The sequence below is a fragment of the Panthera onca genome, chromosome D1 (assembly GCF_046562875.1).
Source record: "Panthera onca isolate mPanOnc1 chromosome D1, mPanOnc1 haplotype 2, whole genome shotgun sequence".
Lineage (NCBI taxonomy): Eukaryota > Metazoa > Chordata > Mammalia > Carnivora > Felidae > Panthera > Panthera onca.
Window position 1 is genome coordinate 114,268,036 of NC_138348.1, and position 21,347 is coordinate 114,289,382.

At 46.3% G+C, this 21,347-nt stretch overlaps 1 protein-coding gene across 8 annotated transcripts in view; it reads right to left on the reverse strand.

Moving 5' to 3' along the window:
- The window catches only part of YAP1 (Yes1 associated transcriptional regulator), a 112,539-nt gene that overhangs the window by 19,273 nt on the left and 71,919 nt on the right, over positions 1-21,347 (reverse strand). Inside the window, exons 4-6 of one of the 8 annotated variants that reach the window (XM_060604544.3) lie at positions 16,950-17,069; positions 2,464-2,651; positions 255-302 (exon numbers count right to left, since the gene is read on the reverse strand). In XM_060604544.3, coding sequence (XP_060460527.1) covers positions 255-302; positions 2,464-2,651; positions 16,950-17,069 — 356 coding nt within the window. The remainder of the gene's footprint in view (positions 1-254; positions 303-2,463; positions 2,652-16,949; positions 17,070-21,347) is intronic. The other 7 variants (XM_060604545.3, XM_060604546.3, XM_060604547.3 and 4 more) reach the window with 7 other exon arrangements.

The window sequence follows — 21,347 nt, forward strand, 5'->3', positions numbered from 1 at the left end:
GAATAAAACAAGACTTCCATGGAATCAAAATGAGAACTAGCAGCTTCCTGGGGGGAGTGAGCGGGAAGCAGGCAGCACAGACTTTCCGGGAGCGGCAATATGAACCTAAGTTATTTTGGGAGAAAGATGGCTCAAAAGTTATACCTGAGCTAACGTTCAGTGTGGACAGGCCCCTTGAGCACAAGGATCTCACTTTCCTAATTTAGTATCTTTTTTTTCTTTTTTTCAATGCTAAAACATCAGTAAGAGCCTACCTGACATTTTGGAGAATTTGCTGAGCTGGGATTGATATTCCGCATTGCCTAAGAGTAAAAGATAAGATGGATAAAAATTACTTTGAGCCGCATGGTTTGGCTGTGTAGGCTGACTTACAAATTTCATCCAGACACATGACCACAGCACAGGATTCCCAAGCCAGCCCAGGAAGCAGCAGACCGAGGAAGACAGGAGCCGACGGAGTCACAAGAAACCAAAACCTCCCCGAGGACTCAACAGCAAGGACAGGACAGCAAGGCTTGAGGTGTCAGGACCCAAATAAAATGCGAATTGGTCAGGTCGATTGTTTGCTTCTGAGAATCAGAAGCAGGAAAAAAAATATAATTTAATGTTTCAGTGATAACAGAAACTAACAAATTCACAGGAAGCCAAAAGACTTAAGACATAATGAATTTATACTGATTGCCAAAAAACAAAACCAAAAAATCCTAACAAACAGACTATTAGTATAAGAATAGAGGAGATCTGTCACTTCCACATTAAGAAAAGACAACAACACAGTCAGTAGTAAAGAAGAAACAAAGAAATTACCCATAAAGGAAGCTAAGCTATGTTGGCCAGGACCCATCACCCACAGGAAGAGTGAGAGAGAGACTTGGAAAAACTCTTTGGGAGGAAGAGTTTTATAAACAGCAGCATCGCCCATCACAAAAAAAAAAACAAGACAATACAACAGACAAACAAAAAGCCCAGGCTGATCTACGGAATGCAACATAATGATGGCCGGCCCATTTCTAGACTTTAAAAAACTCAGGACACTTTAAAAGAGTTAAGACTTTGACACTGGCAATTAACTAATTGTTCTTAGTGAGATTTCTCAGTTTTGATGGTTTTCACCCCGTGTGTGAAACTGAGCTCTGTCCTTCCTTAGACCACCTAGGACCGATCAGTGATGGAGTGAAACGCTGCGTTCTTTCTTCTAACAGAGACATAATTACATCCTTGATGGTATTCCCTTGTTCCGAGGATAAAGTTTAATTTAAAGGAAAATTATTTTCCCTTTCCAGTAACTTGTTGGAAAGAGACACAGCGAACTGCGTCGGCTTCCTTTCTGCACCCTCTCCAGGGCAGGTAAGCACTCCGTCCGTCACGACGGCTCCCTGACACCAGCCCTGGCACAGCCCTTGCCGTCAGGACCCGCCGTGGGCGCCAAGCACGCTCGAGTTACACGACAGGTCGCGGGCAGCACGGCCTCAAGCTGAGTCTGTCTGGGACTTCCCCGGCTTAGGTTCCTTCCCCAGGGCTCCAGTTTCTCAAATCACGGTTTCCAGGAACACTGTGAGCGCACGGCCCCCAGAAGCGCCCGCACCCGGGTCGATGCGGTCACTTCCACACGTGGCACGCTGCAATTGCGAGACAAGTAGCGGACGCACGTGTTTCACATCTGTGAACACAGAGGATGTGTCTGGAAACACAGAATGAGAAACTGGTGGTGACTGACGCCCGAGAAGAGAACTCAGGACACAGAGGAGGAGGAGGAGGAGGAGGAGGCTTTGTCTTCGCGGACCCTCGCCTCCCGCGCTTCCAGAATCGGCACTCCCTGTCGTGTGGACTGTCACAACAGTTGACGTAAAACTTCAACAGTAAGTGACTCTAAGACCGCATCCCCGGTGTCTGAAACCCTGTGGCCTCAGCTCGCCTTCCGGAACAAGGCGGGGGCCCAGCGCATCCTGAGGGGCCGGACCGTCTGCCCTGGTGGAACACGAAGACCAGCGGCACTTTCTTAAGGGAAACTCCGGGGACAGGTCCTGACAGGTTCCCAGCCATCCAGGGGGAGGCCGCACCCGGGCCAACCTGAGAGAGCCCCCAGCGCAGGGACCTTCTCAACTGGGGGCAACGTGTATTACGTTTTAAGTCAAACACCCTGGATTCAGCCACGCCGAATCCCACGTGTCCTCTGAGAAGCGCCTTAGTGACCTATCACCCCCGAGGGACTTCCGTCTCCGGGAAAAGGGGTCTCCCGAGGGCCACGCCAGGGTCCCGAGGGCAAAACGGTCCGAGCCGCGCCGTCTACGGCTCCGCAGCCCAGGGGGGACGGGCGCCCACCCGCGATGGGGGCCGGGTCGGGGAAGCAGGACGAGAACGGAGCCGGCGCGTCGTCTGCGTCACCCCGGCCGTGACAGAGCGCCGAGCCCCCCGCCCCACGCGCGGCAAGCGAAGCCCGAAAAGCGAAGGCTGGCCTCTAACCTGGGGCCTCACCTGCCGGAGCAGCTCCTGCTGCTTCAGACGCAGCCTCTCCTTCTCCATCTGCAGCTGCTGCAGCCGCATCTGCTGGTTGGAGCCGCCGCTGCCAAGGACGCCCCCCGGTGGGCTCTGCGGGGCCAGGGGCGGGGGCTGCTTCGCCGGGGCGCTCTGCCCGACCCTCTGGTTCACGGCTAAAATGAAACAAAACATCGGTCCTAAAAATCTAATTGCAAATGCAAAGGACAGGTTTTCAAAAGCATCTGGGCACAGTCAGTGTAGCAGGAAAGCCACCGACAGGATGACGGTTAGGTTAATTTACTGTTCTCGCTGTCACCCCTGCTGCCGTTACAAGATGCCAGCCAGGTGAGAGCCCGAAACAAGAGGACGCTCTCACCTGCAGCGACAGGGGCAGAAGACATGCCACGTAAAAGCAAAGCATGTCACAGGAAGCACAGGACGCGTTACACGCACATCCAGAGAGGATCGAGCGCAGGCTGGGGACCTGTCATGTCCGCTGCCTCTAGAGCTGGGAGGCTGACAAAGGACTGAGCGGCAGGGACGTCTGTGGTGACTTCTGGAGTGTGAATGACGTGAGCACAGGGTTTATGACAAATATAAAGATGCAAGTCCCACAAAATGACACTCAGCATTCAGAGCAGCAAAGCCCGTTAAAATGATCAACCCTTAACACACAAGCAGATTTCCACGACGGGAGGCTCGCTCGTGATCGAACAAGCCCACGAGATCTGGACAGCGGAGGCTCATCTCCAGCAACACCGCTGTGTCCCCTCACACAGCCCAGGGAGACTCAGGAGCTGGTTCCTAGTTGAACCTGTAACCATGTGACAGTCAGAAACGGGTGGATCCTTATTCTACTGGATTTCCCGCGGAGGGAAGTTTTATTATGTGAAAATGGGAAGGACACATCCCCTTTTCAGACACGTGTAGAACGGTTCAAGGTGAGATTTTGGGTCCCTGCTTCTACTAAATCGTTAATACACACTGACCAACAAAACCTCAGGCCCAAACAACTTCACAAATGTTGAATGAGAACACCAATCTCACACCACCTTCTCCAGACAACAGCAAACAAGACACACTTCACACAGCATTCACGAGGCCAACACAATCCTGACACAGGGCATTCGAAGAAAGGAACATTCAGACCAACCTCTCTTGTGACCCTCACCACCAAAACCCGACCTAACGTACGCGGACAGCTCCTGCGACCCACTGCTGCCCCGGGCAGGTACCCAACTCCTCATGACAGTTTCTCATGCATCCTCGGCTGTGCCACAGAGGCCGCCTGGTAAGTGCCAACTCTGGGAGATCTGAGTGAACTGCCCGGCATTTCGCAGCATCCACGATGCGCTAAGACCCTCGTCCCTCCAGGCGCCGGCACAGGAATGGCCTATGTATCCTCGGGGCTCTGCAGCATCTAGAACAAGGTCAGTGCTGAAAAAAACTCGAGTTGAGTATTCACTGAGGCAGAAATGTAAGTAGTGAAGACAGACAATGTGTAACTCGAGCAAATTCCACCGAAGACTGGCCACCTCTGCTGTGGCACCACGTGTGTTGATACGGAGCTGAGGACATCGCAGGAAAGACCGTTACAGGCCAAACTCATGCACAACGGCCTCGTTCAGTCCGGCCTACTGGGTGGGCAGTGTGCAGGTGATGAGGCTCCCGCCTTTTCTCTCCAGGCTTTCTCCAGTTCTTTTCCTAACTTCTTGACTTGAAGTCGTTTAGTTTAAATCTTTTCTTGGAGGATTTAAATCAACAAATGTACCCTTAAGTCATGCTTTTCCCGAGTGTCCTACATCTTCAAATAGTGTAATTTATGACTGTTCCATTCCCAATACTTGCAGTTTCTACTGAGATTTCCATCTAACTCATGAGCTATTTACTACACTGCAATGCTTCCGAACAGGTTTCAAAGTTTCCAAATAATTTCCACAGAGAGAGAAGTAGAAAAAACACAGATGACAGATCTTCACGTGCTCATCAGGCAGCATCCTAATCCATGCACGTGGAGTCCCTTCTATCCTGCTGTCTCCCCGATTATTCTGAAGCAAACATCATAGCCTTTCATCCAGACGTAATCTCAGTACCTACCATTCGGGGTGTTTACTTGGATTCTTTGATCTTCTAAGCATTTTCTCTTATGCTGAAAAACCTGGTTCTAACATTAGTAGGTATTGCCCTCTCCAGACTGTTAAACGTATGCCCAACAAAATGATTATTACAAGTTTCTAATTTGTCACTGTTGACTCAAAACATTCATTAGGTACATACGGTCACATCACTGTGGGTTAGTTACCTAAGAGTCCCTCTCCCTGTCACATGGCCACCAACTCAATTTACAGATTCGCTTGGGACACTGTGCTCTTGAACTGGAGAAACCTGCCTTACTTCCCCCACCCTGACCAGCTCACAGCCAACAGTCACCAGTGTTCGCAAAATCCACGCAACCACACGCATGCTTCGTAGACACAGGGCGGCACATACGCTAAGGCTACTTTTCTACTTGTCTCCACTTCGCCTTTTTTTTTTTTTTTTTCCCAACGTTTTTTATTTATTTTTGGGACAGAGAGAGACAGAGCATGAACGGGGGAGGGGCAGAGAGAGAGGGAGACACAGAATCGGAAACAGGCTCCAGGCTCCGAGCCATCAGCCCAGAGCCTGACGCGGGGCTCGAACTCACGGACCGCGAGATCGTGACCTGGCTGAAGTCAGACGCTTAACCGACTGCGCCACCCAGGCGCCCCTCCACTTCGCCTTTTTTGTTATTTACTCACAACAACATATCCCTGGGACCACTCCAAAGCAGGATATAGGGGGGTTTTCTCTCATTTTCTTTTTAAAATAGCTTATTAGTATCCCGTTCAACCAATTTCCTGTTAAGTTTTCACTATCCTAGAATAAGCTCATACGCACATTATTTTGTCTCTTTGTTACCGTATCTTGGGGTGGAGCCCTAGCTGGAAGAGGTGGCTGACTTCACGTTGAAAGTGAGTACTTTTGCCAAGTCTCCCTGCGTCTTCCCTCCCACACCAGGGTTGTACCTGGCTGTATCCCTACCAGTGATGTAGGACAGTCTTTTTTCCCCATGAAATCCTTGCCAAACTTCTGGACTTCTGCCAATCTGGAAAGTGAGAAATGGTTGGTCAATGTAATTTTACTTTGCTACGTTCTATTTCAAAACTTTGATCAATTTCCCTATTTTAAAGGGCCATTTGCATTTTTCATGCCAATTGTGTCTGTACCTTTTCCAAGAGACTTGCTAGTCTTTCTTTACGTTCTCTATTTTAGATAATCTTTATATATGAGGGAGAGACAGCTGTGGTCACATATATGTTACAAATAATCTCCCTCAGTTTACCATCTCTCTTTTTAGTTTGCTTTTTCCATATAATTGTATTTTTTAAGCAGTCAAATTTATCAGTCTTTTCGAAATTTGGGCTATGTTTTCCCCACTCCCTGATGACAAAGCAATTCATCAACTTTTTAATTCAAAAGCTATTCACTTTCTTTTTATGTATTTATTTGGCAATTCAATCCACTCCACTTGGAATTTATCCTGGAATATGGAGTGAATAAATCTAATTTTATATTTTCATGCCTATTTGCCCACCACCACCCACATAAAGTATATCCTTCCCCCAAAGACATCTTTATCAGACTAAATTGCCACATTACGTTGCTTCTGGACTTTCTATTCATTAATCTTATACCAGATGCCACAATTTTAATCCCAACATTAATGATATGTGTTAATGGCTGGTAGGGCACACCATATACATTTTTCGAAGCTGACTTTTTTTATTGGGACTATTTTTTTTTTTTTTAACACGTTCATTTATTTTTGAGAAGGGGGGTAGGGGAAGAGAGCGAGGGAGACACAGAATCTGACGCAGGCTCCAGGCTCTGAGCTGTCGGCACAGAGCCTGAGGCGGGGCTTGAACTCACAAGCCCCGAGATCATGACCTGAGCTGAAGTCGGACGCTAAACCTAGTGGACGCTAAACCTAGTGAGCCTAGGCGCCCCATAGGAATCTAATTTAACTGCACTGTAGTTAAAAGAACAGGGTCTGTGTACGGATTGCTGAGATTTGTACTTGATGCGTGGTGAGTCCTCCTCTTGGACTAGGCCAGGCCCACAGCTGTCCTGTCTCCCTTGTCTGTAACACTCTGAGCTCCTGACATCCTCAGGACCCGAGGCCCCTAAACCTGCCTGCCCTTGCTCACTGTATTATGTGGATTTTACCTTCTGACCCACAGAGATTATTTTCCCCAATTTGTGACCCTAGTCATGTCTTTCTGGTGATCTCTTTTTGGTATTCTGTCTGGCAGAGCAGAGACGGGACGTCAAAACAGGACCATGCTGTTCAAAGCCGGATTAGTTGTCTTATACTGCCCAACAAAAATCACATTTATTTATGATCTGTCTTTAGAAAGAATAAATGGCTTAAAGTTTCATAATCACGGTTGTAGTTTAGTATTTTGTAGGGGAATGGATACAAAAAAATAAGCCCGAAATTTTAAGTGCTAAGATCTGCCACAATCTGTATTGTGATTTCCATTTAAATCATAGGCTATTCAGGACACCGTTATGCTTCCAAACACGTTTAAGTCTGGAATCAACAATCTCATTTAATACAACTGCTTACATCTACTTGTCACCAACAGGTATTGTCACAATACCAAACACATTGCCTTTGTAGTCAAACCAACCCCACAATTCAGTCATTCCTCTAATCCTCAGCTTCTTCAACTGTGTCTGGGGATACTGTATGTCCCTTTCGGAGACACTGTGGAGATTAATCTATGCAGAGCACACACTCTGGCCCTGGGGACAAGAGGTGCTGCATAAATGCTACCTTGTTCCTTCCCTGGGGCACTTCTTCCTAAACTTTAAGATTCCTAGTCCTACAGATAATTATGCTGCCCTCTGCCTTCTCCCACTTTACCAGGCCACTCCCGGTTTGTCAGTACACTACAATTCAGAGATACGAATATTTATCTTTCCAGTAAGATCTAAGTGGAAAAATTGGGTAGTGGAGTCTTAACTCAACCCTGAGATATCCTTCTTCTTTAGTGAAACACACTCCTGGCATTCCAGTACAATACTCAGTACTCGATATATTCCCCTCAGAAATGTTCTATACATTTGCTATTTCAGTGTGGAGGAGTTGAGGGGATGATCTGAGAACCTATCACATGCAGTGAGCACCTCATAAAGTGCAACTTAGAACAAACAGCTATTGGGGAAAATATGTTTTTGGTTCCAAGCAATTAAATAATTTAAACAAGAAACTGCTACGAAATAGCCCATTAATAACTTGACTGATTGCAAAACTGACTCTCGAGCTATACGCTTACATATTTCATCTAGTAAGAAGCATCTGAAAATTCAGCTTTCCCCACTGGACTTTTAAGAAATACAACATTTAACAAGTTAATATAAATATGTACTGTTGTGAAAACGGACAATAACAAATTGCTTGAAAATAAAGAGGAAAGGATCCTGTGCTTCCCTTCAGTTTTCCAGAATTAAATACTGTTAGCTGTGATCATCAAGGACAGTGAGGGCTGCTGAAGGCTCCTGAATTGGTTGGTAGGATCTTTTTCAGATCTAAGCTTATTTATTCAAAACCCACATAAAGGGAGAAACAGGAGAGCAAAAGATGAAGGAAAAACAACTCTGCAGAACTGAACTGAAGTTTGCACAAAACTAGCAACAGATATGGTCTCTCTGGCTGACAGTGGTGAGGACTTAATTGTGTCTGCCCAAATGCTGTTACCTGTGGGTACAAACAGTGCTACAAGCTTTCCCTATGAAGAGCGTATTTCAGTGACCAACTCAAACAACCCCGCTGATCTACGGAAGCTGGAATGATTCCCTCCAGAAGCATCCTGCTCTTTACCTCCTCAGTATCTCACGCATTTCAACAAAGCAGAGCAGCGCACCCACAAGGGCCTGGCAGAGACCTCACAAGCAGGGGAGAAACAAAACAGGCTTTGTTTCCCAGGAAAAGGGGGCAGGGCGGCTAAAAAAAAAAAAAACACACAGAACAGCAGTGCGAAGTTCTTCTCTCCGTGATCAACTACTGAAATCCCAAGGTCTCCTCCACTTTTAATAACATTTCTAGAAGGTAAAGAGAAAAAAAAGGCCTTAAGAAATATGACAGGATTTTAAAAAAATATTCTGTATTTTAAAATTCAGAGTCTGTGCAGCTTGGACTATGAAATAGTAACTGTTTCAAGTTTCACTTAACAAATCAGTCCTGTCAGCTTTATGGTAGCAAGCTATGGTCTCAGCAATTACTGGAAAGACACCACCTTCTCAACACACAGGAGGCCATGCCCCTGGCGGGTCTCTTCCCAGACTTCATCTTCAGGACCTGCATTTTCAAATTTCAGAATGTTTTTAAGACTTCATAATTGCTAACCTCAATCTCGAAATATTACAAAGTGTTACAGAACTGACAATCAACCATAAACTTTGGGAAAATACATTCAGTCCTAGTGATGCCTTCATTAAGCATGAATTTAAAATTGGAACCAGTGTCTGAACTTTTAAAAACGTTAACTTACACCCAGTCCCTCATGACTCCAGAAGGCACGTTTTACTTTGTCTAATATTTTATCAAGTCTCGGACACTGCATGCCTGCATATTAGTCTGTTCTTAACATTTAAAAACAAATTTTAGGTTTTGCACATACCTACAAGGACACTCAAGACTATAAAATAATAGACTTGTTAAAAGAAATGAATGCTCTTGATTAAGCTATGTACTCAAATGGCAGTGCTGTGCCAGGAATGCTTTCTTAAAAAGTAAGCTTTACTGGGGTGCCTGGATGGCTCAGTCGGTAGAGCGACCAACTCTTGACCTTGGGATTATGGGTTCCAGCCCCATGTTGGGTGTAGAGATTACTTAAAAATAAAATCTCGGGGGCCTGGGTGGCTCAGTCGGTTAAGTGTCTGACTTGGTTTTGGCTCAAGTCAGGATCTCACAGTTCACGAGCTTGAGCCTGGTGTAGGGCTCTGGGCCGACAGCTCCAAGCCTGCTTGGGAATGACCCTCTCCCTCTCTCTCTGCCCCTCCCCTGTTCATGCTGTCTCTCTCTCAAAAATAAGTAGACTTAAAAAAAAATAAAATCTTAAAAAATAAGTTTTACTGACCTATGTCACCCTTTTAACAGTTTGTAAAGATTCACAGAATTGTGTAGCCATCACCAATTTCAGAACATTTTCATCCCCTGAAAGAGACTGGGTATCCTCAGCACTACACTTCCCGTGCCCCCAACTCCGGGAGACAGTGACAGATTCCCATCTGTAGATGTGCTGATCCTGGACAGAACGGGTCAACAGAGTAAAACAGTACGTGGCCTTCTGGGACTGGCGGGTTTCACGTGAACTTGCACGTGTCAAGATTCAGCCATCTTTGCAGTGTGTACCAGCATCTCCGGTCTTTTTGTTGCCAAGTAATATTCCACCATGGGATGTAGCACCCTTTCCATCCGTTCATCAACTGATGGGTCCCTGTGTCATTTCCACCTCTTGGCTGCTGTGAAGGACTCTGCTGAGTACTCGTGTTCAGGTGTCTGTGCAGATGCACGGTTTCCACTTCTTTTGCATAAACACCTAGGAAAGGACCTGCGAGGCCCTAGTGCGACTGTGTGTCCAACTCAAGGATCTGCCAACACCGTTTTCCCAAACGGCTGTATCAGTTTTCAGTCCCCTCAGCACCGAGTGAGGGTTCCAACTTCTCCCTATTCCGGTCAACTCTTGCACAGTCTGTCCTTGATTTTAGCAGTCTGACTGGCTACCAGCCGGCATCTCACTGTGGTTTTTTTAGGTGACAGCAGCTCACCTCCTCCAGACCCTGGCTCCAGGCCCCAGCTCCAGGGCTTGGCTGCAGGCTCTGAGTCCCAGGGCTCAGGTCTCATCACAGGCAGCGGGTGGGGAGTCCCTCATCCCTCAGTCCCTCCCTCTCACACTCTGTACTTTGCTCCTTTCCCAAACATCAACCCACAGGCCCCCAAAACTGGGTTTAAGACTTTAAATCTTTAAACTGTTTAAAAAATACTGACAACAAGCCATTATTTAGGTCAATTCAACTTCTTTCAAACATCTACCAAGAGACTGGCATGAAAGGGGCTCCTGGGTGGCTCAGTCGGTTAAACGTTTGACTTCAGCTTGCGTCGTGATCTCACGGTTCGTGAGTTGAGCCTTGCACTGGGCTCTGTGCCGACAGCTCGAAGCCTGGAGCCTGCTTCGGATTCTGCGTCTGCCTCTCTCTCTCTGCCCCTCCTCCACTGAAGCTGTCTCTCTAGCTCTCAAAAAATGAGTAAACATTAAAAGGAAAACTTTTTTTTTTTTAAAAGATTTTAAGTTTTAAAAATTCCACATGGATAACTCCCGTAAAAAAAAAGATGTTTCTTCACTATGTGACTGCATCCGTAAACCACCATCAAATACAAACTACGTGTGCTCACCCTTGGTGAGACTGCTTTTATCATCAGGGATCAAGTTTTTGGGCACCATCCTCCTGAATGTAACATTAAAAAGCAAAAACCAAACATGATAAAACAAACCACACGTACACAAATAAAACAGCAAACCTCCGGTACTGAAATTATTTTGATATTCTATAATCTTCGGCGTTAGAACACTCATTTCAAAAAATAGATATTCATTTCACTAAGTGCTTACTTAAGTTAAAAAAAAGCATAAAATAAGGGTAATAATTGCTAACAATCTCGAACTGTGTTTTAAGTCAGACTTCACTACGTACACAGCCTGGGATATTACTTCACATCAGCTTCCATCAGGCTTTTGCCTTGATCAGAGCAGCTTTACAGGAGTTCTCCATTTTAGAAACAAAGCATACCAAAGATGCACCATCTTTAAGGCAGCCAAGCTGAACCCTGCTAATGTAAGCATCTTTAAACTCCTCTGCATCCAGAGACTGAGTGAGGACCAAACTGTTCGACGCAGAACGGCCCCCCCCATCAGGTCTGTTTCCTGGGCATACGCACCACGGGATCAGGCTCGTCTTTAGGTTAAGGGCTGAAAGATTTCTCTGTCTCCTCTTCAAAAGTACTTCCCAGCTGTGACCGGAGGGCCAAGGGCTAAACTGAGATGATGCAATAAAAAGTCCAAAAGTGTCTCTGAAACCTCATGGGCTCGAGTCCATAAGGCTGCTGGGGAGTAGCCTTAAGCAAGGGTCCAAAGCAGTCACTGAAGAATCCACAATCTAGCATCCTTTATTAAATTTTAATTAAGTGCCAGAAATAATCCTCAAAAAGCATCCAGTATAATCTCATCACATGTAAGTCAAGAGAAGTCAGGTACTGTTCTGAGTGAGTTGGGTTAGTCTGTGGTACCAGAAAAGCTCAGAGCTCGATTCCCGATTGAGCAGGTAACATCTTCTGCATCAGAGCTCACTTGAACTCAGCACATTACGGAATAACCACTACACAGTAAGCGGGAGGCTAGCTACCTTCTGTGGATGTGAAAACAGGATGTTTGGAAGGCATATAAAAGTTGAGACACACCCTAATTATCTTTCTCAGTGGAAAACGCACACATAAAAAAAGACTACCTTGCGTGTTACATTTAAAGAGTCAGCAGTAAAACGGTGTCCAGAGAAGGGGAGCGACCTGGTTGAGATCCCAGAACTCTTAGTGCACGAAAAAAAAAAAAAAGGACAAGCCACAGTAGGACAGAGAATGCTTCTGGGATTGAACTGTGTTCACAAATCTGACAGGAAGTAAACTTCTAGGTAATAAAGGGACACATACTTTCTGGTCATTAGAACCTTCCTTAAATAGAACCAACTGCTAAGCTCCTACTCTAGGGAAAGGTCAAAACTGAGGCTGGAAGACAGGCTCTTAAGAACATGATGGAGGTGGCACGATAATCCATCCGGACGGCTTCACCCTCCGCTGCCATCAGGCCATCTCTTCTGTAACTGGAAACCTCCGAGTAATTTCCTCAAGGTGAGTCACAATAGAAATGCATTAACCATTGTCACCTTCTTCCCTCTGAAATGTCCATGTTTCAGTGTTGATGAATTAGGGGTGTTTCTAAAACAGTAACTGCATGAAATCTAAATTTCAAAACACTTCTAGGTCTGAAAAGATCAAGTTCAGATTCCAGTTCTGTCACAGAACTATAGAACCTTGGACAGGTCACAGTTTCCCTACGTCTCAGAGGAACACCTATTTTGAGCAATTCTTCGTATGTCTTCCCCCATTATTTTTTTTTAAGCACGTATGTGTTGGTGTGGGGAGTCAACAGCGACTGAGTGGCACTGGTGAGTGAGGGCCAGGGATGCTGCGCGCCCCCAGCCCCAGAATACCACTTTTCACCGCCCTTGACACCGCCTTGACATCTTGACAAATGCGGGTTAGAGGCATTATATATTTCTTTCCAGGGCCAAATTTTGGGAGGTTTATCCATTAAAATTTTTTCATTAGCAACAGTTCTTCTTACCTAAAATACAATGAATTATCTTTTTCCCTCTCTCCTAAGGAGTGAATAATGCAGTCTACAACCCAGTATGCACAATTTGGGATCACCAGGAAAGATTTAAAAGAGTGTAAGGAAAAAAAATACTTTAACACATGATTATCCAGACACTTGTTTTAGTAAAGTTCAAATGGTTAGATGTTGACATTCTATCCACCCAAGACTCCATTCACGGAGATACAGCTCAGTGTCCACAGCCTTCAGTGCATTTTCCTGTGTCCACTAGAGCAGACTTAGGTATTCAGTTGGTCATTAGGTACATTTTCATCAAAAGTAAAGTACTACTTCACTTATTACAACAGCTATCGAGAATATTTGGTGTTAAAAAGAAAAGGTTAATGTATATCTAAAAAGTTAAAGTTTTTAATAAACCTCTCACTATTGATGCAAAGATTTAACCTTGATTAAGAAATACGTGCTTGGGGCGCCTCGGTGGCTCAGTCGGTTAAGCGTCCGACTTCGGCTCAGGTCATGATCTCGTGGCTTGTGAGTTCGAGCCCCATGTCCGGCTCTGTGCTGACAGCTCAGAGCCTGGAGCCTGCTCAGATTCTCTGTCTCCCTCCCTCTCTGCCCCTTCCCTGCTCATGCTCTCTCTCTCTCGGTCTCAAAAATAAATAAAACATTAAAAAAAAATAAAATAAATAAAAAAGAAATATGTGCTTCACTTTGGCTATGAGTCTTAATAAATTATCTATTCTTCCTTTTTTCATTTTAGTTATCTTTGTTTTAGGAAATTCCCTCTCTCTCACTCTCACTCACACACACACACACACACACACACACACACACACACCAAGTTTTGGGAAACTGAAACAAAGAACCAAAATCAACATCTGGGTTTTGATTACCTTTGACATTTCTGTGCACAGAATTTCTATGCACAGAACTGTTAGGAATTAAAGACTATTCTGTTTTTGCCACACGAGATTGCTCATTACATCGTTTAAGACTCAAAAGATATATTTTTTAGCCCAAATCTCTGGTTCCAATATTCCATTTACACCAAACATGTTTTTTTCCAGTGGTACCATCAGCACTTATTTCCAGAAACACAAATTGCTAACATTATTTAATATGCCCTTTTATATAAACAGTAAGGACAGTAACATGACACAAAAGATGAGTCCACTGATTATTAGTGTTTTGGAGATCTTTCATTCTAAAAAGAAATGATATTTTTGTGTGTTTTCATTAGGGCTTTTACCAGACACTATTCATAGGACCATTACATAACAAGGAAATGTTTAAAACTTGAGACTCTTCACGTTTACAATACATTTACATATTTAAAATCTCCAGGAAAGAGTCATTATATGAAGTAATGTAACAGCCTACATAATATTCAGGCACCAATTCCTAATTGGATTAATTCAAAATTCCTAACAGGAATCCTTAAAAACAAACAAAACCCCTTCTTTTCTCAAAGCCAATAAGTATCAGGGAATCCTTATTGTCAGTGATGTCACTTCATGATTTGTTACAAATTACTAGTAAATTCTCTAAAATAACGTAAATGTCAAAAATGTATAGTTTTTAAACGTTAAACAAGAAAATCGGATGAAAGAAAAGCAATCCACAAATTACTCTTTAATTTCCTGAAATCATATGGATAATTTATTAACTTTCTGCAGGAAGGAGGACGGACACAGGATTCTAAAATGTTAAGAGGCTGGTGTCTGAAGAAGGGAAGGGACGTCAAGCTCACACAGCTTACACAGAGGTGGAACCTTCTATTCCACAACATCACAAGAGAAGATTAACTTGAACCAAGCTAAACACAGGTAAATAATACAGATTTGGGGAGTACAGGAAAGCAACCTCACAACCACGAAAACAAGAACCCACCGTTTGTTGTATGTGCACAGCTCAAAGGGTCAGAAAGCGGACAATCTGTATTTTTCTGGCAGAGATAAAACCCACTCCTGTCTCGAACCTCAGACTTCATGAGCACCCCTGCACTCAGCAGCCTGGCTCTAACCGCCAGAGCCCCAGCCTGGAGAAGCCCCCGCCCCCCTGTTACACTGGGGCTCTGATTGAAAAGGTCTGGAACAGATTAAAAGTCAGGCCACAAAATAAAAAGCTTTGGCAGGTTATCAAGCCTGTCTGGAAGACACACACACAGTGGGCCCAAACAGGGAAACTATGGGCAGTAAGAGAATTTTATGGAACTTTTCTCTGGAATATGCAATTGAATGTGCGTATGCATGTGCAGAAGGCAGGGTGGGAGAATTGTTTTCAGTACTCTTCCTTACTCAAAACAAAAGACCAAGCTCTGTGCGTAATTAATGGATCTACCTAGGGTCACGGTCAAGTTGCTTTATTTCACTATTTTAACTGAAAGCACTTACAGAAAAAAACAAAGCAAAAACAAAAACAACAACAACTTTGTCCCAATTCCTGATTTCTGGAGTTAGCCAAGAGTTAATTATCATCTTTCATAACCTTATGTTTGGGGGGGGGGGGGGGGGACCACAGACCACTTAAAAAAAAAATCTCCAAAATGTGGACAAGCTGAATCCATTTCATTAAATATGACTTAAGGAAACATGGCTGTTATCGCTCCAGTCCATACAAATGGCAACATTTATTAAAATTCTCTACCTTACTTGGTTTCCTATTTCAACCACAAGGCTTACTGAAGTATTAAATAAAATCTGAAGTTGCAAATTATTAACACGCCACATTACTTTTTTAACACCCAAACAGACTTTGAAGCTCAAAAGTCTAACATTTAAGCCAAACCGGCTATCCGTCAAAAGGACGGTCTGTTCTCCGATCCACCTTGGCTTCGTGTGAACAGGGGGTCCCAACTAGCCCACCAATGACCAGTCAGCTTGGGGGAAACCCAGATGTTGGAGGTTTCTGAAGGCATACATACAGACACAGCCAAACCATTCACAATGTCTCTGAGAGGGAAGTAATTTTACCCAAGCAGCTCTGGGCAGAGTTTCTTTTCCCCCCAGGACTGTGTTTTGAAGGCATTCACAGAGTTAATTCCTCCTTCCCGTAAGAGTCCCCACAGTCGTTGTTAGGTCAACCCCGTAGAGCTTCAAAAGCCCCACACTCCTCAGTCTGACCTACTCGATGATCTGCACGTTGTTTTCATTTAGCTGTATCCAGTCCAAAATGCAAACTTCAAAACCACAAGGCTTTGCTCCTTTTTAGATTCAGTTTTCCGTGGCTTTGGGAGAGTGTCTCAGAAACCCCACTGAAATAACAGAACGGCGGAAAAACACGGGATAAAAAGGCACTAAAGAGGGTGTATATGATTATCAGAATGTGAACGTGTGCATTTGGGAGGGGCGTGTTCCTTTGTGCAGAGGGTGATTTAGAAGGGAATACGCCTTTGCTTTTTTGTTTCCCGAATAAAAAACTAAGGAACCTTCCTTTAAAAAAAGAAAGCCAGTCAGAGGAAGAAGAACAGAGAAAATGCCTTCACTCGCGCCTCCCCAGGGTGACAGCTCCAGCCCAGTGGAGACAGAAAACCAGACGGCCTCCAGCACAGGCCACTCCTCGCTCAGGTGCACAGAGGCAGACACTGGGTCAGGACCAAAGCCGGCATCCCAGGCCCTAGAGCAGCGTGGCAGCCTGACTAGCACTGCAGTTAGAAAGACCGTTTTACGCACATTCACTGCGTCGCTCAAAGGGTGAAAGGAGCAGGACTCTGGTTAGTGAGCTGCCACAAGCCGTCCCACCCCACCCCCAGCCCAGGCGCCCAGGCTGCAGAGCAGACTCACGCCTGCATGTGTCAGGTGCAGAGTGAACATATGTAAGGAGGTATAAAAGCAGGACTGGAAAAGCTGGCTGGGCAGTCCTCCTGTTCAATACTAGAAAGCAACGCAATTTTATTTCAGGGGCTGTTCCCAAATTCACACACACACACACACACACACACACACACACACACACACACAGTTATCAAAAATATCTAAAAAAGGTTTTGAGTTGAACCTTTACCAAAACGAGGGTCAAGCCTCGGGTCTAGCCAAGAGGTGGTCTTGTTCTTATGGTTTATATAGTAGATTTCTCCATCCTGAGTCATGGCTTGTTCCCATCCGTCAGGCAGAGGACCTATAAATACAGAAAGAAAAAAAAAAAATCACCGTTGGTTTTTACTTGGTAGAAACAAAAAAACAAGGGGGGGGGTGGGGGGAGTGCATATTTAAAAACAAAACGTCACAGAATTGAGCATATGTTCAGAGGAGAAAAGGAAACCTGTATCCCGATTCCTGACCCGTCTCCACTTCTTTATACAAACTACTAATTAATAAATGACTACAAGGCTCTTCGGCGAGGGGCACTGCAGTCCACAGGTGTCAGGAAAAGGTGCCATTTCAGCAACCCAGAAGTGGCTGGGGGAGGTGGGCGAAGAAGGGGGCAGGGTCCCCCATCTGAAAGCTATGGAGAGAGGGAGCAGCACCCGGGAAGGGAGCTGGGAGATTCCTGCACCTTCCTGGGGGGAGGAAGCTACCGGACGGCTGGGCTGTGAGGGCTGCAGCAGGAAGAGGGGAGCCCAGGGCAGACCTGTGAGTTCCGGGTACCTCTGGGCCCACCTGCGCGCCTACCCCAGGATCCGGGGAGGCGAGTCAGGTGGAGACGGGAGTCAGAGCGCTGGCTGGAATTCCGCGAGGTACAGGTGCAGATCGGCGGAACCAAGGACCATTCCAAGTGGATGGTGCGTGTGCGCTCCCCGAACCCCCACGGCAGCGGCGCGGACCCCACTCCAGCGGCAACACTGAACCACGACAGGGCTCCGCGTGCTACCACATCGCACAGCTCACTCCACCCCGCACGGCCCGAGTCCTCTTTTCCTCCACGTACCAGCCCTGGCAGGTGCCGGCCAGCCCTAGGAGTGACCCTGAGGGGGCTCTGCGCATCCCCCCCCGCCCACGGCCACAGGCCAGTTGGCTTCGTGTCTGATACCGGGCACTGATGGGGTCACACGCACTCCTAAACGGCCCCCCCCGCCCCGCCCACCGGCTTGGGGCACCCAGCGCCAGCCGCGTCCAGGGCTGCAGCTTGCTGGCGGGGCCAGTGTCTACCAGCAGGCGAGTGGGAAGTAACCTCGGTGAACGCGACAGACCCAACTGCTTTTCTCAGCGGCAGTCACTGTCGGGTGGGCTCGACGCCACTACTGGGAAGGCAGAACCTCCACAAATGAACCCCGATGGCTGGGCTCCACCTTTTCTTGGGAAGAGGGCCCGGTGGCAAATCGCTTTTGACATTCCAAGTTCCTGAGCAGCCGAGAGAGGACCAAGTCGGCAGCAGTCGCGGGACGGTTCCGGACACCTCCCCCAACGGGCCCTGCTGCCGTCCCCGAGCCTGCCCCCGCGCAGGTACCTCTGCCTTTTCTACCGGTTATGGCTCTCCACCAAGAGCACCATCCTGGACACACACCTGCCTCCCCTGTCCCCTCCACCCGGCAGGCAGGCGCCACTGCACTGTCTCCGCCTCGTCTGCACCGCGGTATCGCTAAGAACTCAGCCTCCAGAGGCAGCAGCTCTTCCTTCTTCACCACTGGGGAGCCTCCTTCAGAGCCCGACTTCTCACCACGCCCCCTGTTTCCAGGGTCTTCTACCGAACGGCCACCAGGCTCTCCTCCTTCAGATGTCACCCCTCCCATCAGCCTTCCCTGACCACACACACTAGTTTTCTCTTCGAGGCTGCGTTCCCACGTACGGGACAGAGCCGCAATGACCTGTCTGTCCTGCCAGTGACCTGCTCACCCAGCCTTTAGGGCACAGGCCGGCAGACCCTGCACAGTAAATACCTGAGGAAGAATGGAGGGCCTCCCTTTGAACATTCTGAACCTTCTGTAAATGAGCTTAAAACCCTGTAGTACATACACTTCAATTAATAGGTTTATAAACAAAAATGACGTTATTAAATTCAGTACTTTGTGCTCCTTAAAGCAAACTTTTTCTTCCTAAGTGTATTTATTTTTACAACTCTTTTTTTTAATGTTAACAACTACAGAAAGGCAGAATGGAAAAAGACTAAGGAACGCCTGGGTGGCTCAGTCGGTTAAGCGTCCGACTCTGGATTTTGGCCCAGGTCTTGATCTCACGATTCGTGAGTCTGAGCCCAGTGTTGGGCGCCAGGCTTCACATGGATAGCATGGAGCCTGCTTGGGATTCTCTCCCCTCTCTCTCTCTGCCTCTGCCCTGCTCACTCTCTCAAAAATAAGTAAATTAAAAAAAAAAAAAATAGGAAAGAAAAAGCCTAAGTTTTTTGTGTCCTACTCATCAGGGAAAAAACTAAACAACTTCAGTTTTCAGTTTTGTGATATGTTCTGCATTTCTTCCTCATGCATGTGTTTTGATAACACATGTATACCCACACATGTCATACTCTACGTGTCCCATACTGACTTTACTCACTAAATATATTATTGGCATCTCTTCTTGACACAGCACATAGATCTTTTTCTTTTTAATGCTTCATATATATTTCAGAGACGTCGTGGGCTCCATTCCAGACCACTACAATAAAGTGAGCCAAATGAATTTTTTGGTTTCTTGGTGCATGTAAAGTTACGTTTACGGTAGTGAGAAATAGCGTTATCTCTATTAAAAGTAACAATGTGCATACCTTAATTAAAAAATATTTATAGCTAAAAAAATGGCAACCATCAGCTGAGCTTTCAGCAAGTTGTGCCCTTTTTGCTTGTGGAGGTCCTGCCTCAGTGCAGAGGGCTGCTGACTGGTCAGGGTGCTCAGCATGGCCATGGCAAGTTCTCAAAATGTTCTCAACAATGAAGTTGGCTGTATCAAGTGACTCTTCCTTTCATGAACGATTTCTCTAGAGCACAGGAGGCCGTCAGATGGCACTTTACCCACAGCAGAAGTTCTTTCGAAAGTGGAGCCCATCCTCTCAAACCCTCTGCTGCTATATTAACTAAGTTCGTGCCCTATTCTGAATCCTGTGTTGTCATCCCAACAGTCTTCGCAGCGTCTCCACCAGGAGTAGATTCCACCTCAAGAAACCACTTCCTTTGCTCGTCCGTTCGAACCAACCCGTGTACGTTTGATCCCGAAACTGCAGGTCAGTCCATCTCCAGGCTCCACTTGGGATTCAAGTCCTCTTGCTGTGTCCACCACGTCGGCAGTGACTTCCTCCCCGGAAGTTCTGGGCCCCGCGAGTCATCCCTGCGGGCTGGAATCGATGTCCTCCAAACTCACGTTAATGCTGATGCTAACTTCTTCCTATGAATCACAACTGTTCTTAAGGCATCTAGAATGGTAAAAACACTTGCCAGAGATTTTCAGTTTACTTTGCCCAGATGCAATCAGAAGAACCACTGCCTGTAGCCTTGTGAAATGTATTTCTTAAATAATAAAAGGCTTGAAAGTAGAAATGACTCCTTCCCTCCTTAAACCTCATGAACCAACCTCCACTCGCTTCAGACTTTTCTTCTGAAGCTTCCTCATGTCTGTCAGCCTTCACGGAATTGAAGAGAGTCAAAGCCTTGCTCTGGATTAGGCTGTGGCTCACACGAACACTGGGAATGGTCTGATCAGCGTGGAGGCTGCTTGGCTTTCCTGTTCATGTGTTCACTGGAGAAGCACTTTTCAGGTCCTTCAAGAACTTCTTTGCACTCACAACTTGGCTGACTATTTGGCACAAGAGTCCCGGCTACTGGCCTGTCTCAGCTTTCACGTGCCTTCCTCACGGGGCTCGATCATCTCCAGCTTCTGACTTAATGTGACAGACGTGTGACTCTTCCTTTCACTTGCACACTGGGAGGCCACTGGAGGGGCACTAACAGACCCAATGTCCCTACTGCTGTGTCTCAGGGAAGAGGAAGGCCGAGGGGGGAACTGCCGTCAGTGGGGCAGACACAACACAGGGTTTACTGATTATGTTCGCCGTCCTACGTGTGCATGGTTCACAGCACCTAAAACGGTTCTAACAGTAACATCAAAGATCACGGATTACCAATTGCCGTTAACAAATATAGTAATGAAAAAGTCTGAAATATTACGAGAACTGCCAAAATGTGACAGAGACACGATGTGAGCAAATGCTGCCGGGAAAACGTGTGACAGACTTGACTGATGCAGGGTGGCCACAAACATTCAGTCTGTAACAAACACAGCGTGTGAGAAGCCTGATGAAGTACAACACGTTAAAATGAGGCATGCCTGCATCAGAATTCACTTCTCCCTTTTCACAAGTTTAGGGGCCACAGGCGTTTTTCAATTTTGTCAGCGTAACGCACAACCGCTGGGGGCAGCTACGGCAGCGCCAGTAAGGACACGGTCACACAGATGAAACACAGGGACATTTGGAGATGTCATCCACCCAAGGTCGACCGTAAACTTGCTCAAGGTAAAATCTGAACTCAGA